This window comes from Etheostoma spectabile, chromosome 12 (assembly GCF_008692095.1).
Source record: "Etheostoma spectabile isolate EspeVRDwgs_2016 chromosome 12, UIUC_Espe_1.0, whole genome shotgun sequence".
Classification (NCBI taxonomy): Eukaryota; Metazoa; Chordata; class Actinopteri; order Perciformes; family Percidae; genus Etheostoma; species Etheostoma spectabile.
In genome coordinates this window covers 27,070,496-27,090,458 of record NC_045744.1, presented here as the reverse complement: position 1 = coordinate 27,090,458, position 19,963 = coordinate 27,070,496, and the positions used below count along the sequence as shown (strand labels likewise).

Here is a 19,963-nt window from a genome sequence, read left to right as displayed (position 1 = left end):
CATTGAGAGATGATCTTATGGAAAGTTCCCCATGCCTATCTCTAGGTATGGTGAAGTGTATGTGGTGATGGGGGGGTTATTTAAATTCCAAAGGCCAAGGGAACTTTATCAGGATGCATAGTGTCTTAGATCCATGAAATAACTGGTCTTTAAAAATTATACTTATGCCCTCTGTATTTTAACAAAGAACATTTATTCATTTACAATACATTATTCATTCACAAAGAAAATTGGTGTATTTAAAGGTTGGATTTGACCTCATTTTTATAATTAAGGCATTAAGATAAATTTCCAAAACATGATTTTTTTTATTCTTCCTTTTAGTCAACTAAGCGTGGGCATGTAAACTTATGAGCACCACTGCAGATCAGGCGAGCGACAATGGGTCAGAGACTGTTTCAGTAGAAATGCTAGCTGACCCCCCCCCCCGCTCCGTTTTATTCATCTTCATATTCATTTTCATAATATTTCATCAAAGTATTGATACTTTTACTTGAGTACAATATTTCAGTTCTTTTTTCCACCTATAGAAGAGACTCATCACTGTCCTGCTAATTTATGAGAATACATTTTTTTTTCTATCTTACCTAAAAACACTGGGGAACGTATCTGCGGCCAGGTGATGGACAAACACCAGGTGAGCCAGGCTGGCCAAAGACTCTTTAGGATAACGCACCTCCTCCTCCAGAAAACCCGGAACCTGTTTTCTTTTCAACAGAGGCTGGTACACAAGATTGGGGACAGACTCTCCGATAGCACTGAGGGTTTTCTGTAACACACACACACACACACACACACACACACACACACACACACACACACACACGTCCAATTTGCAGGCCCCATCACAACATTTTAAACTAAAGTTACAAGGCAGCATCAGCTTTCCAGAATATTATGGTGAATGGATTAGCTGTACCAAAATCTCGGTGGCAAAATTCCTGAGGGGGGACACAGCCAGAGTGTCCGGATCCTTGAGCTGTACCTCCAGCAGAGGATGACGCAGAGTCTTCATACAGCTAAGACAGAAAAACACAAGGAGTCAACCTCAGCATCTTCATCCTGCAGGTATTTCATATCGTCGCTGTCAGGTGAAAACCTAGTATGGCTTAAACCGTCGTTTTTTAGGAAATGAGAAAAGGCTCATTTGAAACTATTTTGTGGAGCTACTTACCTCAGACAAAGTCTGGCAAAATTGCTGTGTCACTGTTTAAATATTTGTAATACACACAGACAGATATACAGGGGGACCAATAGCATTGATTTATGAAAACAAAATGAAAAGGGCGAAATATGGAGATACAAGGTTTTTGCCTCACAGCATCGATATGTAAGTCCGAGTTGTGAATTTAAATGTTCTCACTCACAACTTTAGCAGTTCTGTCTGCAGCTCGTCCTCGTTTTCCCTGCCCTGCTCACTCTCATTTTGGGCCTCAGTGTTCAGAACGTTTTGCTTGGCCTCGAGGACAAAAGGCTTGACAAAGTCCATCAGATCGGTGCAGCAGCGACAAAGCGAGAAGACGTCGTCCTCTTCCTGCTCCTTGGTGTGAGGTAGAGGCAGTTTGGCCACCTGGTCCAGCACAGAGGACAGGGTCATGCCCAGGGACGACGCCTTACGGCTGCCCAGGCACAGCAGCACTGAGAAGAAGGGACAGAGGAAATAGAAATGTCACTATTTTTGAGTTGCGATGTAAGTACTAGGGCTGGGACGATAAGCTTTTGTCCTGATTCGACTCTTTCACGATACATGGGTGCGATTCGATTTGTATTGCAACAGTTGAATAATACACATCCTGAGACGATTTATCATGAGACATTTCTAAAAAGTATTTTTTTCTAAGACGACTGCACATCACATGTCAGTCAGTCAGTCAGTCTGACATTTATTGCATTTTGTAAAGAACAACAAAACATGGATGTTTAGCATTTTCTACTTTTGGTACTGCTTTGGAAACATATATGATGTATCGCTGTTGACGGTACCGTATAAACAGAAAATTCAAAGGTGAATTATTAGTTTAAAAAAATGTTGATGTATATATGGGAAAAGAAATTGTTGCAAAACAAATCCCAATACATACGATTTTTAATTCCCCCACCTTAGTAAATATATAGGAGAACATGTTCAAAGAAATGTGCTTCACCTTTCTGTAGAGGGTTCAACAGCAGATGGAGGCTGGTTGCTATGGTGTCAGGGTCATCCTGCTCCAGCTGCTCCAACAAGCCAATCAGCAGCTCTTTGGGTCTGCAGGTCTGGGAAACCAAAACTTAAACCCTTAAAAGAAAAATCCCAACACGCAAGCATCTACACACGGCTAGATTTGTCAGTGGATCACATCGAATTCCAACTACTGTTTCATGTTAAATATTATAATCCAAACTTGTGATTGTGGTTAACTGTTGAGCAGATGAGCAGACCTGTAGCACGTGGTTGAAAATGGCTAGGCATTGAGAACGCTTCTTGTCTTCTTTCTTCAGCAGAACCTGGATTAGGGGAGGCAGCAGATTCCAACCCATACATCTCACTATGTCCTACAGAAAGAGGGATAGACGGGTGTTTATGCAGTCCGACGTGCAACAAACATGAGTCTACGTGCTGAAAAAAAACGGTGAGCTCTGAGTACCTGATTCTTTTCATCCAGGACAATACTGAGGACCTGTGCGATGTTTCCCTCCTCAATGCAGGTCCACACAGAAATGGTGAATACGTCATGGTCCTCGGTGGTGTAGCTGTCTTCAGGGAGGGCTTGCTGTGTGAAAGAGAGACAAATGGAGGGATTAAAAGAGAAAATATAGGCATTTTATTGCAGCAAATTGATGATGAAGTCATTCTTAAGGTAAAAATGCCAGTCACCAGCTTCTTAATAGGAGAATTCGCTGCTTTTATGTCATTGTAAAGTAAATACATCTGGGGTTTTGGACTGTTGGTTGGACAAATAAGAAAACTGTACACGTCACTTTAGGATTTGGCAAATTGGGAGCAACACTTATCACAATTTCTGACCTTTTATAGATTTACAGTTAATTTACAAGTCAGTTATTAATGTATATAATTGTTAGTTGCAGTCCTAAAGTCTTTTAACCATTATGGAAATATCCTTTAATATTCAAGGCTTTCCTAATTTAATGTAGCATAGACAGTAGCAACACAATGGACTGTAAAAATATCTCTTTCACTTTCACTAGTTTTAAACTGATGGAGCAGACTGAGAGCAGTGTTGTCTGTGAAAGTGCAGCTCAAACAGAGTTGCATGAATCTAGTAAGGAGGAACCACTATTGTTTTTCACATTGAGATCACTTGTACCAAGTGAGTAATTGCACTGAATAACGTGTATGTGAAGAACCAAGACATGTAGTGAAACGTGGAAGGTGTGGATCCATGTACGAAAGGCACTCACACATCTCTGGACCACATCACTGAGTTGCTCCAGAGCCATCCCTGCTGTCTTCAGGCGGGCTTTATCTTCACGCACGAGTCAGACAGGACACTTCATTTCAAAATAATGCACACGTATTACCTGGCTCGTAATTTAAAAAAAGTGTCTAGCTAAACTCTCACAGCTGTAAGTGTGTTAATTCATCATTTATATGTAAGTCAAGCCATATCAGCCATAATAAGCCATTGCCTGTGTGTGCAATAAAACTGAACCGAGGAAAGTAACGTTAACATGAATGCTAGTGTTTAATTCGGAATTAGCTTAGCCGTTTGCCTGAAAACAAACCTTTTCATGTGCTGTCTAAGCTATACAAACACAGACCACACAGTGCGCGCTGTAACCGAAATTAAAGTGATAAAAAAGGACAAAAATAAGGTAGACACCCACCTTAGCCACGCTAACGCGAAATGATGAGACGGCGCGATGGTCCGTTCGGGCTTGCCGTAGAATGAAATATGTCATAGGTCAAAGTGGAAGAAGCAACTAGAAAACGGAAACACCATGGAGACCGAGGAGAGGAGAAGGAGCCAAGGCTCCGATAAAACCTCTAAAAAAGGTTAGTTTCACTCAAGAAAGTGTTCTGTCATATCGATATTAGGCTTTCCAAACAGACGTGGAAGTTAGGTTACGATTCGGCAATTCATTTTAACGTTAAAGAGAACTTATTCTCTGTTTTTTGCACCTGTTATTGCTGTGAAAGCACGTTACGCAGTTTGGGTAAAGCTGCTTTAATAGCTGTCTCAATCCCACTTTCACATTTCTGAAAGCTTTATTCTATTTGTGAAAATGCAATAAAGGAGATAGAACTATTTTTTTTTCCACATGCAGACCACACTGGACCAGTTTAAATTAGTAATATCAGTACTAAATTATCACACAAATGAACATGTTTTATAATGTGGATAATATGATTTTACAGCCTAATAACAGACTTGAGGAAGGAGTTTAAACATGCTTCAATTATGATTTACATACTTTTCCTTGTGTTGTTATCAAACTGTTTGCATTGAATTATAATATGCAGATTACTCTGTTCTTTCTCTGTTAAATTAAACTGTTGTGTGGATATTGTTGAGAAACCAAAACACTGCTGGCACTCACAAGATAACATGGAGCCACGGGCTAGCTTGTCTAAAACACGGTGTCTGGCTGAGAAAGGGACATGCAAGGGATATGTCATCAACTCTGTATTATGATTGTATTTCACACATGAATAACTGTTTGAGGCTTACGTTAGGCATTTTCTCTACTACTCTGTAGTGTGGAAACTGTCTCCTTGTGCTCACAAGTAAAAATGAACTTTAATATAACTTCATCGGTCTCCATCTATTCTTGATAATGAAGGTATTCTAACAAGTGTCATAGACATATCTTCGGTGGGGAATATTTTGGAGTCATATTAGCCTTGGAATCATGTTGTTGTTTGTGTGGCAGGTGGGAAGCGCATCAAAGCCCTGGCTGCTGAAGAAGAAGCAAGAAGGTATGACACTGGATGCTACAGTCGTATGCTAATGTCCAGCGAATCCACCATTTCACACACTAACGCTAAACAAAGTGTGTGTTGTAGAATATTCCTCTTATTCAACTTGATGATTTTTTTTTTAAGATTGACTTTGTTTTATAACAAAATACAGAACATACAACTTACAACATAAATATACCCACACAGTCAATCGTCATCACTACTTACTTAGACAAAATTAAGACAATATGACATAATAACCATAATATTCAATACAATAGAATAATAACTAAATAGACAACTGTAATCCAAACAATATATATATATATATATATATATATATATATATAAAAATATATGTAATTAAACAATAAGAATATAGTATAAGCCTCTCCACAGCACAAAGCTTCTTAGGAGCCCACCAGACAGCTCAAGTACGTTCCTTATTGTCCTGTGTAGAAATTCAATCTGGAAAACTGTTTTTTTTCTTTCAAACGCTGTCACCCTAGCCATCTCACAAGCCCACTCCTGGGTTGAAGCAACCCCTTCATTCTTCCATCCTCTTAAAACATTCTGTCTGGCTCAGATCATCAAACTAGTCTGGACACAGCTTCTTATGTGCTTATCCATCCCGCTAAGGATTGGCCCATCTCCCAGAATAAATATTCTTGGGCATGACTACAACCTGGGTCCCTGCAATCCAACATAGGTTATCATGTATCCTGGTCCAAAATTCCTGGACCAAACCACAGGACCATAGGACATGAAGAAATTGGCTGTCCTCAGTCTTACATTTCCAATAATTTGGCATGTCTTTCAGACCAATTCTAAACAATCTGGAGGGAGTCCAATAGAAGCGATGTGTAATCTTGGATTACCTGGATGAGGCGCACCTTCACATTGTGTCTTACTCGACTTTATTAATAATAAATGTCAGCAAGTAACCACACCAACACTTCTTCTAATGGGTGTACTATATCTATCTTGTGTCAGGAGAGCGGTAGTGACAGAGATGCTGAGGGATAAATTGGACCTGGAGAGAAGAGCCTTGAAGATAGTGGAGCGTCTTCTGGAGGACAGCGTGGCTGAAGACTTCCTGGTTGACTGCGTATGTATTACCTGAGTTCACTTTAGCAGCAGACCGGCAGAAGCCTCAGTTCACAGCTCCCCCCTAAACTGTCTAACATATGTGAGCCATGTGCTAGACATGACACACGCTTTGAGATTGTCAATGTATTGAAGTCCTGAACAGAAATACCTACCTGCTCCTATGTTATTTCTTGCATTACTCTGGTCCTTTTACTTTTATATCACCGCCTAGCTACTTTTAATGTTGATCTGGACAATTACATTCCCCATCTGTTTCCTTCCTGACTATTATACCACTTATACCGTGTTGACTGTGACGGTGTTTCTATTCAAAGAACATGGGTCTGTCGACATCCAAAAGTGAAGTGATATAACATTTTTAAAAGGAATCCTCTTTCCCTTCTTTCTTATGTTTCCGAAACACAGTGAAGTAGGGCAGGGCAATATAGAGAAAATCAGATATGACAATATTATTGACCAAATACCTCAATGTCGATACTGTGAGTTGACAATTGGTGTTTTAACAAAATATTTCCACAATGAGATTTTAGATTAATTATCATTAATAATGTAAATACAATGACTAAGTGGGTAAAGGCAAAAAAACATCTAGAACAATCTGGTTCAAGTTCAAAGAAATTACATCACTTTACTGTAATAGAGCCTTTAAAACCAGGTAAAGACTAAACATATTATATATAGATTTACAGTATATATATATATGATAAGTATATAACACACCACCACCACAAAAACACCACACACTACCGTTCAAAAGTTTGGGGTCACCCAAACAATTTTGTGTTTTCCTGAAAAGTCACACTTATTCTCCACCATACGTGTGGAAATGAATAGAAAATAGAGTCAAGACATGACAAGGTTGAAATATGATTGTATTTGAAATATAGATTTTTTTTTACATCAAACTTTGTTTCGTCAAAGAATCCTCCATTGCAGCACATCAAGCACTGCAGACTTGGCATTCTAGCTGTTAATTTGTGAGGTAATGGAGAAATTGCACCCCACGCTCCAGAAGCAGCTCCCACAAGTTGGATTGGTTGGATGGGCACTTCTGGTACCATCGGTCAAGCTGTCCCACAACAGCTCAATGGGGTTCAGATTGGTGACTGCGCTGGCCACTCCATTACCGATAGAACACCAGCTGCCTGCTTCTGCTCTAATAGTTCTTGCACAATTTGGAGGGTGTGTTTAGGGTCATTGTCCTGTTGTAGGATGAAATTGGCTCCAATCAAGCGCTGTCCAATGGGTATGGCATGGCGTTGCAAAATGGAGTGATAGCCTTTTATTCAGAATCCCTTTTACCCTGTACCAATCTCCCACCTTAACGCACCAAAGCAACCCCAGACCTCATATACCCCACCATGCTTAGCAATGTAGAGTGTTTCTTCAAAGTTAAGACTAGTTAAAGTATTCTTCATTGAAAAGTACAGTGCTTTCCTTCAAAATAAGGACATTCAATGGACCCCAAACTTTGAACACAGAGAGAGAGAGAGAGAGAGAGAGAGAGAGGAGAGAGAGAGGGAGAAGAGAGAGAGAGAGAGAGAGAGAGAGAGAGAGAGAGAGAGAGAGAAACTGGCATCTCTTCAGCTACCAATTTTTGCTTTTTGGTTTAATTCACTGAGCATTATAAGAATAGATGGGAAACAAGCTTGTTTTCTCCTGTTATTGTCTACCTTCTTTACAGGCAAGGTTCATCACTCCTGCTAATTACAAAGATGCTTTAGAAGAGAGATCCATTGCCAAACTGTGTGGTTATCCCATATGTTCAAATGAACTGGGCAAGGTAAGAGTCTTTTAGATCAGTCTTTACAGTCCTATGCAAGTAATAAACGTCAGTGTGTCTCTGGTGTTTCATGCTTCCAATCTAACCCTGTGCTACTGTTCATTTTATAGATTCCAACTCAAAAGTATAGAATTTCTACTAAGACCAATAAGGTGTACGACATCACAGAGCGCAAGGTAAGTGCTGCTAAAAAAAAAAAAAAAAAAGTATGCATTTATTTTGGAACAAAAAGTCAAAATAAAGATTGTCTTTGCGTCTCTCTTTTGTGATAAGTGTTTTTGTAGTGACTTCTGCTACAAAGCCTCCAAAGAGTTTGAGCTACAAATCCCAAATACACCTCTTTGGCTCAGGCAACATGAGAGGTATGTGTGCTGTTCCATTAACTATCAACTGATCATTGCATATTTCAATTTCCTATGACTGTGTGTTTAACTTTTTTTCTCACTGACAGTCCTCAAGAAATTAAACTGATGAAGAAAAGAGACGGGTAGGTATTTGCTTAAGTGTTTAAATAATGAATATTTAAAAATACTAACATATTAGACAATATTTTTTTTTTTGTTCTGTTATAGCTATGTAATTTATACATCTTAAACATTTTTAGATTGTTTGATTTTCTAATTGTAAGATAGATTTTATAATAGATAGCCCTATGCACACAGGACTTGTATCACCTGGGGACCTTTTAATAATTACTTATGATTTCGGAGGCCGTCTGATCTTAATCCTGTGCCAATCTGTCACGTCTGAAATTTGTAAAGTAAATATTCCACTGCAAATTACCTTCTAATAGGCAAAAACTGGTTGCGTGACAACATTAGTCCCGTGCAAATCAACATCTCTGTGTTTGGGGTTGTATTGGCTGCGTTGGCAGTTATAAATGAAATTTCTGAGAGAGCATTGACATCATATAATGTCAGGGATAATGTCAGTAAATTCAAGTAAAATGCAGATTTCACTTATCCCGTGTGAATGCGCCAACGAGAACACAGACGAGGCGGGTAATTTCTAAATCACAGGAGGTCCACTGATGATACTCCTGTGTGAATAGGACTTAGCTCAGTGTAACCCATGTGTGTCCAGCGGGAGTTCTGGTGAGGAGGTTAAGCTGTTGGAGAGGCGTCTACAAGTGGATGACATTGAGGACCCTCTCGCCGCTCCACCCGAGGACCCTCCCAGCTCTCGGCCGGGTTCTGCTGCAGACGGCCTCAGCCGCAGTGAAAGCAGCGACGTTGAAGAGGAGCAGGACTTTGTCTCCAGCGTGGTTTCCCAGCGACAGGGACCCAGGGTGCACTGGGGCGACCTGCCTAAACATACAGATGAAGGGGATCGAGGGATGATGGAGAGGCAAAAGAAACAGGGGAGGGAAGAGGGGATTGAGGGTCAGGCCGCAGAGAGGGAGGGGAAAAAGGGAGAAGATAAGAAGGACTCACTTTCTTGTGAAACAGAAGTTGGGACTGATGCTGAAAAAAAGTTGAACTCAAACACAGACAGACCTCATGGAGAGCCAGTGCCAGACCAACAAAGTGTGGAAGAAGCTACAGCTAAACTGAATTTGTGCAGTTTGTCTGAGTCAGTCGCTCAACCTGCTCCCCCACCTGTCGACTCAACAGCCACACAAGCAGAACACACAAATCGGATCACTTCTCCTCTGTGTAAAGACTCAAACAGCTCAACGGAAAGAAAACATCTCCCTGCTTCAACCCTAATTAAGACAATCCAGGACGGCCACGACACGGCATCAAGCAGCCAGCCAGCCCTCAACATCACCCAGGTGGGTGTGAGCAAGAGAGGGGCAGCAGGGCTACAAGATCTACTCAAAGGCCACGCTGCCCGAACCAAACCCCATTCTATCCGGCTCAATCTCCTCGAGTGCCTAAGAAGTACGTTGAAGGACTGGAGCACTGACAAGACCCTGGAGTTCCTGTACGGCGCTCACTATTCCCTAGGCTGTCCCGTCGTTGACATTAAAGAAGAAAAGGAGGCGGGGGAGGAAGATGAGGAGCTGGATGAAGACGACTTGGAGGATGACGTGACCAATGAGGATGCACAATGGGTTGGTGCTGGGGGGCAGAAGAGAGCGTCTGCCGCCGTTCCAGACTACCAGGCGCTGCGGCAGGAGACCCAGCACCTGGAGCTAAGAGTCAGGGAGTTCTATAAAGGGACCTGGATTCTACCGGAGGAGGCAGAGGAGCTGCATGGAAACCAGGTGAGGGGGGGGAAGACAAAAGAGAGGAGGGTTGTGAATTAAGTAGGGATGGGTGTTGTTCAAAATGTTTTGATACCAATACTGTGACTTTGATAACGGTTCCTGAATCAGTTTCCTAAAACAAAAGCAAATTACCATATTACACATTACAGAAAAATTTAAAATTTGATCACAAAAGAAATACGCTACACATTACAGCACAAATATTTTATTATATTTTCTTTTTTTTTAGCTAGTACTACATGAGCCCCGTCTCAGGAATAACCTATATTTAGATCTTAGATCATAAGCACTATTAGATCTTGGTAGAAGTGTGCTGCATGCTTATTGGTGCACTGATTTTGATGAGATTATCTTGACCAAATACCTCTATGTCGATATTGTGACAATATTGTATGGCTGACTGTTGGTGCTTTAACAAAATGTTATTTACACAATGAGATTTTTGATAATTATCCAGAAATGATTTAATTGGTAAAGGTAAACAATAGAACAGCTAGAACAGTGTGGTAAGTTCCGAAAATCACTTCCCGTAATGCAAAACCAGGTAAAGACAACACTTACCATATTACTATATTACAATATCCAAAATCTAAGACAATAACTAGTCTCATATCGCGATGTCAATACAGCATTGAGATATTGCCCAGCCCTACCTTGTTGTAACAGTCAATGGCCACATGGAGGCACTATATAGAAATATAGTGTGTAAACAAAGGGTTCCCCCACAGCCCTGTCAGATAAACTTGCATACCCCCTCATCAATTCACAATCTATGTTCTAAATGTAAACCACTATTCATTATTTAAAATTGAATATTGTTAATTATTTCATACAATTAAACTGTCAATTTTAAAGCTGTTTTTTTCAGCAATCCTACTAATACTAGCCTTCCAGGCTACAACTACTTTGAATGAAGCTGACTGTTTCAACCATCAATTCATTAGCGTTACTTTAATGTATTACTTTCAGCTATTTCAGCCGTTGGCTAACTATATCTACTTTTAGCTATTTGAACCATTTCTCCAGTGCTTAAAATAATAGTCATTACCTTTTAATTATTTATTGCTACCATTTTTTTTTATTATTTCAAGCTAAACTTCTGTGCTCATTTGCTGACCAGTTTTTACACACACTTCCAACGGCAACACGTAGTGTTCAGGTGTTAACAGTTGACTTTGTGTTGATATGGGCATATGTTCTTCCTATTAAATCATGATTTCTATTTTTATTTTTTTCAAATTAGTTGAGCTACTCTATGATTTTCCCCCCCATGTATCCCCTGGCAACTGCGCAAGTACCCCAGGGGTACAAGTACCCCTGGTTGAGAATCGCAGGTGTGAAATGGGATTTGGACAGGAAGTGTGTGTATGTACTGAGGTCTGCTCTCCAACACTCACACATCTTCTTTGTTCCCCCAGCAGGTGACAGTCCAGGACCAGAACACACAGGACCCAGCTCTGCCGCTCGTTGACTCTCAGGCTCAGCACCTCATCCAGAAAACGCATCACAGTGGAGAAGCTAACAAGCAGGTAGGTGTGTGTGTGTGTGTGGTGTGTGTTGTGGTGTGTGTGTGTGTGTGTGTGTGTGTGTGTGTGTGTGTGTGTGTGTGTGTGTGTGTGTGTGTGTGTGTGTGTGTGTGTGTGGTGTGTGTGTGTGTGTGTGTGTGTGGTGTGTGTGTGTGTGTGGTGTGTGTGTGTGTCGCGCGCGACTTTCAACTGAGTGTGCTTATTTTTTTGATTACAATTTGTATATTCATTTTTAAACAGTACACAATTTTTCAAAGAAACAATTTGCACATTCCACAGTCCTTCTGATGGCTTGGGGGGGAAAAAAAAAGGAAAACCCTGCACTCTGCTCTTGCCTATAGCATCACCATTTAGGATGAAACGTTAGTTTTCTTCAATAAATGAAAATGTTATAAGCAAGAGCAGATTGCGGGATTTTCCTTTACAAAACATATGATTTACAACATTAACACATAAGGGCGGTTCCACAGGTTTAAAACGGCTGGTAAAAACTGGAGCAATTTTCCAGGTTGTCACAAAATGTATGTGTGACAACAATAAGCATATAGTATACGCTTCACCCAAGCACAAAGCTTCTTAGGAGCCTTCCAGAAAGCTTAAGTACTTGCCCCATTTTCTAGTATAGACATCCAATCTGGCAAACTGTTTATATGACATTTATTCAAACGCCGCCACCCTAGCCATCTCACAAGCCCACTCCTGGATGGATGGCACCCCTTCATTCCTCCATCCTCTTAAAATAATCTGTCTGGACCCAGCTTGTTATGTCCATATCCATCCCGCTAAGGATTGACGCATCTCCCAGAACAATTATTCTTGGGTTGAATGGAGCCTGGGTCGCTGCTGTCCGACATAGGTTAACATGCATAACTGAGTGTGCTTATTACCGCGTGGGCCGTCAGAAACCCCCCTATCAAGAGCCTGGGTCTGTCCCAGGTTTTCTCCCTCGCCACTGTTGCACTAAATGCTTGCTCTTGGGAGAATTACTAGAATTTTTGGGTCTTTGTAAATTATAGAGTGCGGTCTAAACCTATTCTATCTGTAAAGTGTCTTGAGATAAGTCTTGTTATGATTTTATACTAGAAATAAAATTGAATTGAATTAAACACTAGTGATATAAACTTAATTATACACACTCATTATTTAGTCAGTTGGAACCCTTCTAGCTCCTTTTTTTTCGTCAGTAAAAATGAAAACTTTTCTGTTTGTCTCTCTTTGCCCCTCATCTTTTTGTCTCTGTGTTGTGTTGCAGTCTCAGAAACATTGTCGGTCCTTTGAGTCTCACCATCAGTGACTTCTCCACAGACCTGAACAACCTGGTTAAGACATTCAGGTCAGTGCAGCACAAATACACACTCCTCTCTGCAGGTCTGCTTGCATAAGGACACACACACACACACACACACACACCACCACACTTAAAGGTACAGTTCTAGAAGCATGCAACAGGATAAGTGTAAATTGATTCACCACTGCAACATGTCTGTGCTGTCTGTAGAAACATCCTGTTATATTCCTTTCTCCTGGTTTTTTTTGCCCTCTGCTAGTGGCAACAAAAACATCCATCTTCCTGAGATCACTGTAATATTGTTAGAAATTAGAGCATTAAAATGGTAACTGATGGATACTTTCCACAACATTGTGGGAAGGCTTGATGAAGAACTCTGGTCCCCCCTACAGGTGGAAATGAAATGTGATAACAGAGATATATACACACAACAGGATATATACTGTGTGTGTGTGTGTGTGTGTGTGTGTGTGGGTGTGTGTGTGGTTGTGTGTGTGGTGGTTGTGTGTGTGTGTGTGTGTGTGGGTGGTGTGTGTTGTTTGTTGTGTGTGTGTGTGTGTGTGTGTGTGTGTGTGTGTGTGTGTGTGTGTTGTGTGTGTGTGTGGTGGTGTGTGTGTGTTGTGTGTATTGTATTGTATATATGTATTATGTTTATATATGTATTATATATATATATATATGTGTATTATATATATTGGTTATGTATGTATGTATGTATGTATGTATGTATGTATATATGTATGTATATATATCTATTGTAGTATATATATGTATGGGTTATATATATATGGTGTGTATATATGTATAATATGTATATATATTGTAGTATATATATATGTGTATATATATAGTATATATATAGATATATGTGTATATATTATAGATGTGTGTATATATATAATATATGTGGTGTATATATAATATATTTGTGATATATTATATATAATGTGTAAATATAATAATTTAATATATAATATATAATATTATATGTTGTTATATATATAGGTGTGTATATATATGTTTGTATATATTATTATATATGTGTGTGTGTATATATAGATTGTGTATATATAATATAGTGTGTTTGTGATGTATATTATGATGTAGTATATATTTTATGTATATATGTATATATTATGTAGTATATATATATATTATATATATAATATATATATATGTGTATATATGTAATATATGTGATTGTATATATATATTGTGTGTGTGTGTGTGTATATATCTATATATATATATATATATATATATATATATATATATTTCAAGGCCTTGATATTGTGCATGCTGGCTTACTGGGACACTTCAGTGTAACAAGGCCATGATTACTGTAATTAAGAATACCTGTGCTTTTTCTTATGATAAATCCAAATGTCAGCTGTGAAAGAGGATTTTTGTCTCTTACCCCCATTCACACATATGCATTCATTGAAGGGTCATTTTTGGTGTGTGCTTTTCTGACATGTCAACCCAGCTGTTGTGTACATGTGGCTTTTTACCAAGTGTTTTAAAGTGTCATGTCATCTTTGAAAAAAACACATTGCTCTGCTTGAGATATTAATAAAATAGATAAATACAGACGCATGTAGAAAAAAATCTCTGTTAATCTGTTGTTGTATACACTACAAACAGTGTTTGTTTTTTCAAGGCTCTGTACACCTACACAGGTGTTAGCACTTCAGGCTGATTAGACTTCAGCTCAGGTTAAAGATGGGTGGAGCTAAACTGGAATAACATCAGGTCACCAAACTTCAGGAACCAATCATTTTTTTCCCCAGCAGAAATTTCTCATGTTGTTCAATTGCATCCCCAGCTCCTCCACTTGCTTCCCTTCCTCAAGATTTAGACTTGTCACAGCAGGTAACCCACTGGTGGCTTTTTTTTTATTGAAATGAGCGGTGACAGTGAACCAGCGTGCACACTACCAGGAGAACTGAAGCAGCAAACTTAGAATTTGGAATTCAGTCATCGTTAATATTTCTTTTTTACACCTGTGACTTTCTTACTGTGTAATGTCTAATCAACAAGGAAACAACTCAGGCAGGCGCAGCAAGGGAGCTTAATCAAGCATAGTATGTAAACGCCCTCCAACACCCAGTCTGATCGGTTACGTAGGCTCACAGACTTTTTAGTCACCACCTCATAGTCGGCCCAAGCTAATAAAACCCTTTTCTTACTTTCACCATTGTTGTTCTTTCTTTAAATATTTTTTTAGTTTACACATACAGTACATGATCCAGTAGTAGTCAGTAAAGTGGTTTGTTTAAAAGAAAAAAAGAAAAAAGATCTTTCAAACTTGCACCAGAATTGAACATTTCCTGCCATAGAAGCACTCTGTGTTCCCATTGGCTGATTAGGCTGTTTTCAGCAGGGGTGCTATTAAATCACTGTGTGGTGAGTAACACCTCCAGAGTCCCGCTTCCAGGAATTCTCTTTTCTGCTGTCAGTGGACGTGCTGACAAGAGGCTTGAACCGAAGAACAAACACAGCGCTGTCACAGAGGCATACGTCACTGTACTATTGCAGCCGCTGTTAGTGGCGGTCGCTCCAGCCTTGTGCCCAGTTTGTTTTCCTAGTTTACTTGTCATCAGAATCAGTTAATTTTTGACACCTGCCTGTAGAGAAGGTTGCTCCTGCTTAAAATGATGCGCATGTTCCCTTTGTGGTTAGATTGATCAGCAACACATACACACAGGTACTTACATGACATAACTCTGTATGTCTTTTTCTCAACACCACAGGTTCAGCAACACTAACATCATCCACAAAACTGCAGAGTGGACCCTCATCGCTGTCGTGCTGCTCCACCTGTAAGTTCATAGTGTGTGTCTGTGTGTGAATGTGTTACTTCAGGGTTAAGAGGATGCACCATGACAGCTGGACTGTCTACTCCTCAGCTGTTGAGGAGAGTAGTGATAGAGAATGAAGAGATGACAGGGCAATCAAGGCTCATTGTTTCCCAGGGAATACACCCAGTCAGCAAACTTGAAACCACTGTTCTTGTGTGTGTGTGTGTGTGTGTGTGTGTGTGTGTGTGTGTGTGTGTGTGTGTGTGTGTGTGTGTGTGTGTGTGTGTGTGTGTGTGTGTGTGTGTGTGTGTGTGTGTGTGTGTGTGTGTGTGTGTGTGTGTGTGTGTGTGTGTGTGTGTGTGTGTGTGTGTGCAAAATGTGTTTTCTTCATCAAGTGTAGCCTGTAAGGAATAATCTAAAGTAAAGTGATATAATTGAAGTTGAAATGGACAGCAACCAGACTCGTATGCAATACATGTTTTTTGTTGTATGTGAGACGTCATCAGGTAAACAAAAATCATTTATGCATATCAGAATCAGAAAAAGATTTGTTGCCAAATCAAGAAATTTGCCTTGGTGGTTGGTGCATACATAAACAAACAAACATATTGAACATTAATATGAAATAAACAAATACAGATCTAAAGCTGACATAATGTGACATAATTATGCTGTCATTTTCTGTTGCGTTAGCAGATTGATAAATCAAAGTGACACAACAGCTTCTGTTCTTCATTCAAAGAAGAAAACATGTACACTTTTTCAAACAGACTGTCAGCTTCATGGTGCTTTTGGTGCAGCGTTGTTTCTAGCCCATGCCATATTGTGTGTGTGTGTGTTTGCGTGTGCGTGTGCATGCTGCTGGCATTTCATGGACAGTTCCGTGCTGCTCCCGCCTGAGTACACACGGACGTCTCACAGCCTTATCTCCACCTGATTGCCCCTCTCCAGATCCGTGATCCAGGGCAGAAGGCATACACAAGCAGCCCTGTACACTCTTAAGTTAAATACACATGTGCGCACACAGACACACAGTATCCTCTGTATACATCCAAGCAAAATGAGCACTTAAAATTGCCCCGGCTGGGAAAATTTTCACCTGATGCCCGGTTGACTGTGATTTACTACTCCCTCAGTGGCCCCAGGTCAGTTTGTATCAATATCATAACTTACATTGTGAGCTCTCTTGAACTTAACAAAGGAATACAGTAAGTGTTGTGCAGCTTGACGGGCAGTAAGTAACACAAATCTATAACTCATAAAGTAAGGGAACCTTGTGACTGCAAACATTTTACTTAAACAGCATTACATAGTATTAGTTAGGCTAGAATGAAATAGATTTTATATAATTATCCTACACAAATGCTCAGTAATCTTTTGCATTCAAGCTGCAGTATGGGGGGGGGGGGATTTGTTATCCGTGCTCTGTGCCTTTGCCCTGATTGTAGGTGACTGTTAATGTTGAGAGATACATGTTGAAAACCACTGATTTTATCTGACTGATGAACCACTTAATCACCTGTATATATTTAGATATTGGGAATTGTTGCATTATGAGCCACTCGATGGCTTAACAGTTGGTTTTTATTTTGCCTTTGATAAGCGGCCCAGAAACATTTATTCTCTGTGACACGGGTCCCACTGCTACCCTATATGATTTCATTAGTTCCCTTTTTAACTTCAAGCTTCTCCATCCTTCCATTCCTCCATCATGAATAATTTGGTGTGCTGCCTTATCTATCTGCTGCATGGCAGCTGTGGAGCTAGTCTGGCCTCTATTGTTCAGGCCAGCTGAATAATGGATGCCCCCCCTGCAACTCTAGACCCTGGGGTGAACCGGAGATTAACCAGCAGCGCACCTCCACACAGGTACACAGGACAGGTAGAGGGGAGGGGGGGGTTAGAGAGGTGACTGAGATCAGGTGGAAGGTTGCAAATGGTGGATTTAGAGCTGGAGGTAAGCACTCTTTACTCGGGGGTGTTGGTCTGTGCTGATTTGATGGATCCCAACATTTCTGTACAGATGTGAAATTCCATGTTACTGCAGGCATAATGACACTCAGATGCCAGCTTATCAGGTACACCTAGCTAAGAAGGAAATCTCTTCATTCTCAGTCATCTCTGTCAGGTTTATACTTGAGGTGTATTAGAGGAGGATTTGGGCCATTGAATAGTTTTGAGCAGGTTTTTGGAGTATCACGGTTATTAGTTGCACATGTGTAAATATCATACCCTAGCTTCAGAAGACTCCACTACCAGGATATTGTGGCAACACCTTATTCTGGTTTTCTGAACATTCTCTATTCATAGAGAAATTAGTGGCCGAGATGGTCAGGAACCACGACACTACTGCACACAGACGATCTGAAACCTGGATACTGTTGTTTAATTCAGTGTTATTTATAGTGTTGAATCATAACAGACGTTCTCTCAGGACAATCCTACAGATAGAACTGTATAATTTACAGAGACACAACTTTTATCCAAAGCGACTTCCAATAAGTGTGTTCAACCATGAAGGTGCAAACACAGAACAGCAAGAATCCCGCACATTAGACCATCATCTCCTTGGCCAAGGTGGAGTCGGAAAGAGATGGGACTTCAGCCTGCGGCAGAATGATAATAATTATTCCCCCAACATGAATAACCAGTTTTCTTGTCTTCTGTAACGTCATATCCGATACAATAAGACTCAAAACCAAGATGCTGATATGCATATCAACGCACTCATGTACGCGGTGAGTAGAGGTTTGTTATCTGGAGGACTGTGCTGAGTAAAAACTAGCACAACTTGAAATCCAGGGCATGGCTTTTAAAAGAAGCAATCTGGGATCTACTCATAAGTTATCAATATGACTCAGTAGGTTTGTTTACTTTGAGAACAACGTGAACCCTTGGTCAGCACTCGATACCTTAGCGTAGTGGATCCCGTGACACAACTTGGATACATTACACTTTATTGTTCCTGAGGGGAAATTTGTCTTGGGCACAGTGCTTAAATCTGTTGCTTCACAACACAAACTTGTAACAGAGGAACCTAAAGTCAACATAAGACATCGTAGGATGAGAATGACTGTGCAGACAGTACAACATCGCAACAAGTTCTGGTGTATTTATTGCCCTTTGCTTTGCTGCGCTAAGATTTCCTATTGGAATTCAGCAGCTTCAATACGAACGTAATAGCTTGATAATAACTTCACATTGTCTGATGAGGAGATGAGCTTTCAGTTTTAGGATATATGCGACAAAATGTAACTATTAATTGTTTTGATTTGCTGTCTGGTATCTGTAACAACAATAGCCTGGGGTCAGTGCGGGGGTGTGTGTGTGATTGTGCATCTTTTTGCGTTTCAGGTTGTCGGAGGTGTCTCCAGTGGTGCGAGAAGCCCTGGAGACGCCAGCATCAGCCGAGTATTTGAACACACTGATGGAGGAGCTCGGTCTACAGGAGCAGGACCTTCTGAATATAGTGCGACTGTTTAAAGCCCCGGCACAATGACACACACACACACACACACACACACACAGACCTACAGAAATGGACATATGAATACTATATATACACTCAGGATGACTGAATGATTTAAATAAATATGTGGGTATTTGGCATTTTCTATAATGTTTGTTTTCAACAAATAAAGTTGTAACAACTTTTGAAACCACAGCTCATGTCCCTTTTTCGTTTGTGATTACTCCTAATCTAGGATACAGCAGGGGAGTCTACAGTAGTAGTGAAGTCTAACAAAGTACTTTTACTCGAGCACTGTACTTTAGCACAAACGTGAGGTACTTTCTTCTATTGGCACTTTCTACTTCTGCTCCACTACATTTCTTAGATGGGAAATATTGTACTTTTTACTTCGCTGCAATTACTTTAAAGTTTTAGTTACTTTACAAATTAAGATTTTAGTTTTGGCATAGATTAAACTACCCTTCAATATACAGTATATACAAGTACAGCTGAAACCGATTGACCCAAGATTAATTGGGAACTATTTTGATAATCGTTTCATGCAAAAATGCATAGCAAAACGTGTTATGGTTCCCGCTTCTCAATGTGAGGATTTTCTGTTTTTCCTTTTTAAATACTGTTAATGTATTTGTAATATTGTTGAGTTTTTGACTGTTGGTTGGCCAAAACAAAGCATTCTGAAGTCAGAATTTTTTACAAACCAAACAATCGATTAATGGAGAAGAAAATCATCAGTTGAATCCATAATGAACATAAACTTTGTTCAATCTGATACAAAAGTATTTCCACCTCAACCAACTATTTTACTAACAACAGTAAAATCTGGCTTTTCAAATGAAAGCATTAGCAATAAAAATCAAATGATATACTA

At 39.9% G+C, this 19,963-nt stretch overlaps 2 protein-coding genes across 2 annotated transcripts in view; one reads left to right on the top strand and one right to left on the bottom strand.

The window, feature by feature from the left end:
* The window catches only part of glmna (glomulin, FKBP associated protein a), a 10,604-nt gene extending 6,531 nt beyond the window's left edge, over positions 1-4,073 (bottom strand). Inside the window, 8 exon segments of the mRNA XM_032531902.1 lie at positions 588-769; positions 920-1,019; positions 1,368-1,638; positions 2,145-2,253; positions 2,419-2,532; positions 2,625-2,750; positions 3,400-3,464; positions 3,826-4,073. Of these exon segments, the coding sequence (XP_032387793.1) occupies positions 588-769; positions 920-1,019; positions 1,368-1,638; positions 2,145-2,253; positions 2,419-2,532; positions 2,625-2,750; positions 3,400-3,438 (941 nt within the window). The 5' untranslated portion in view covers positions 3,439-3,464; positions 3,826-4,073.
* rpap2 (RNA polymerase II associated protein 2) lies at positions 3,780-19,282 on the top strand. The gene is given in 13 exon segments (XM_032530564.1): positions 3,780-3,994; positions 4,873-4,918; positions 5,894-6,008; positions 7,695-7,793; positions 7,904-7,969; positions 8,067-8,155; positions 8,245-8,280; positions 8,877-10,002; positions 11,427-11,501; positions 11,503-11,534; positions 12,784-12,864; positions 15,573-15,641; positions 18,975-19,282. Coding segments are annotated over 13 exon segments (2,034 nt in total). The 5' UTR covers positions 3,780-3,939; the 3' UTR covers positions 19,120-19,282.
* Positions 19,283-19,963: the final 681 nt, after the last annotated feature.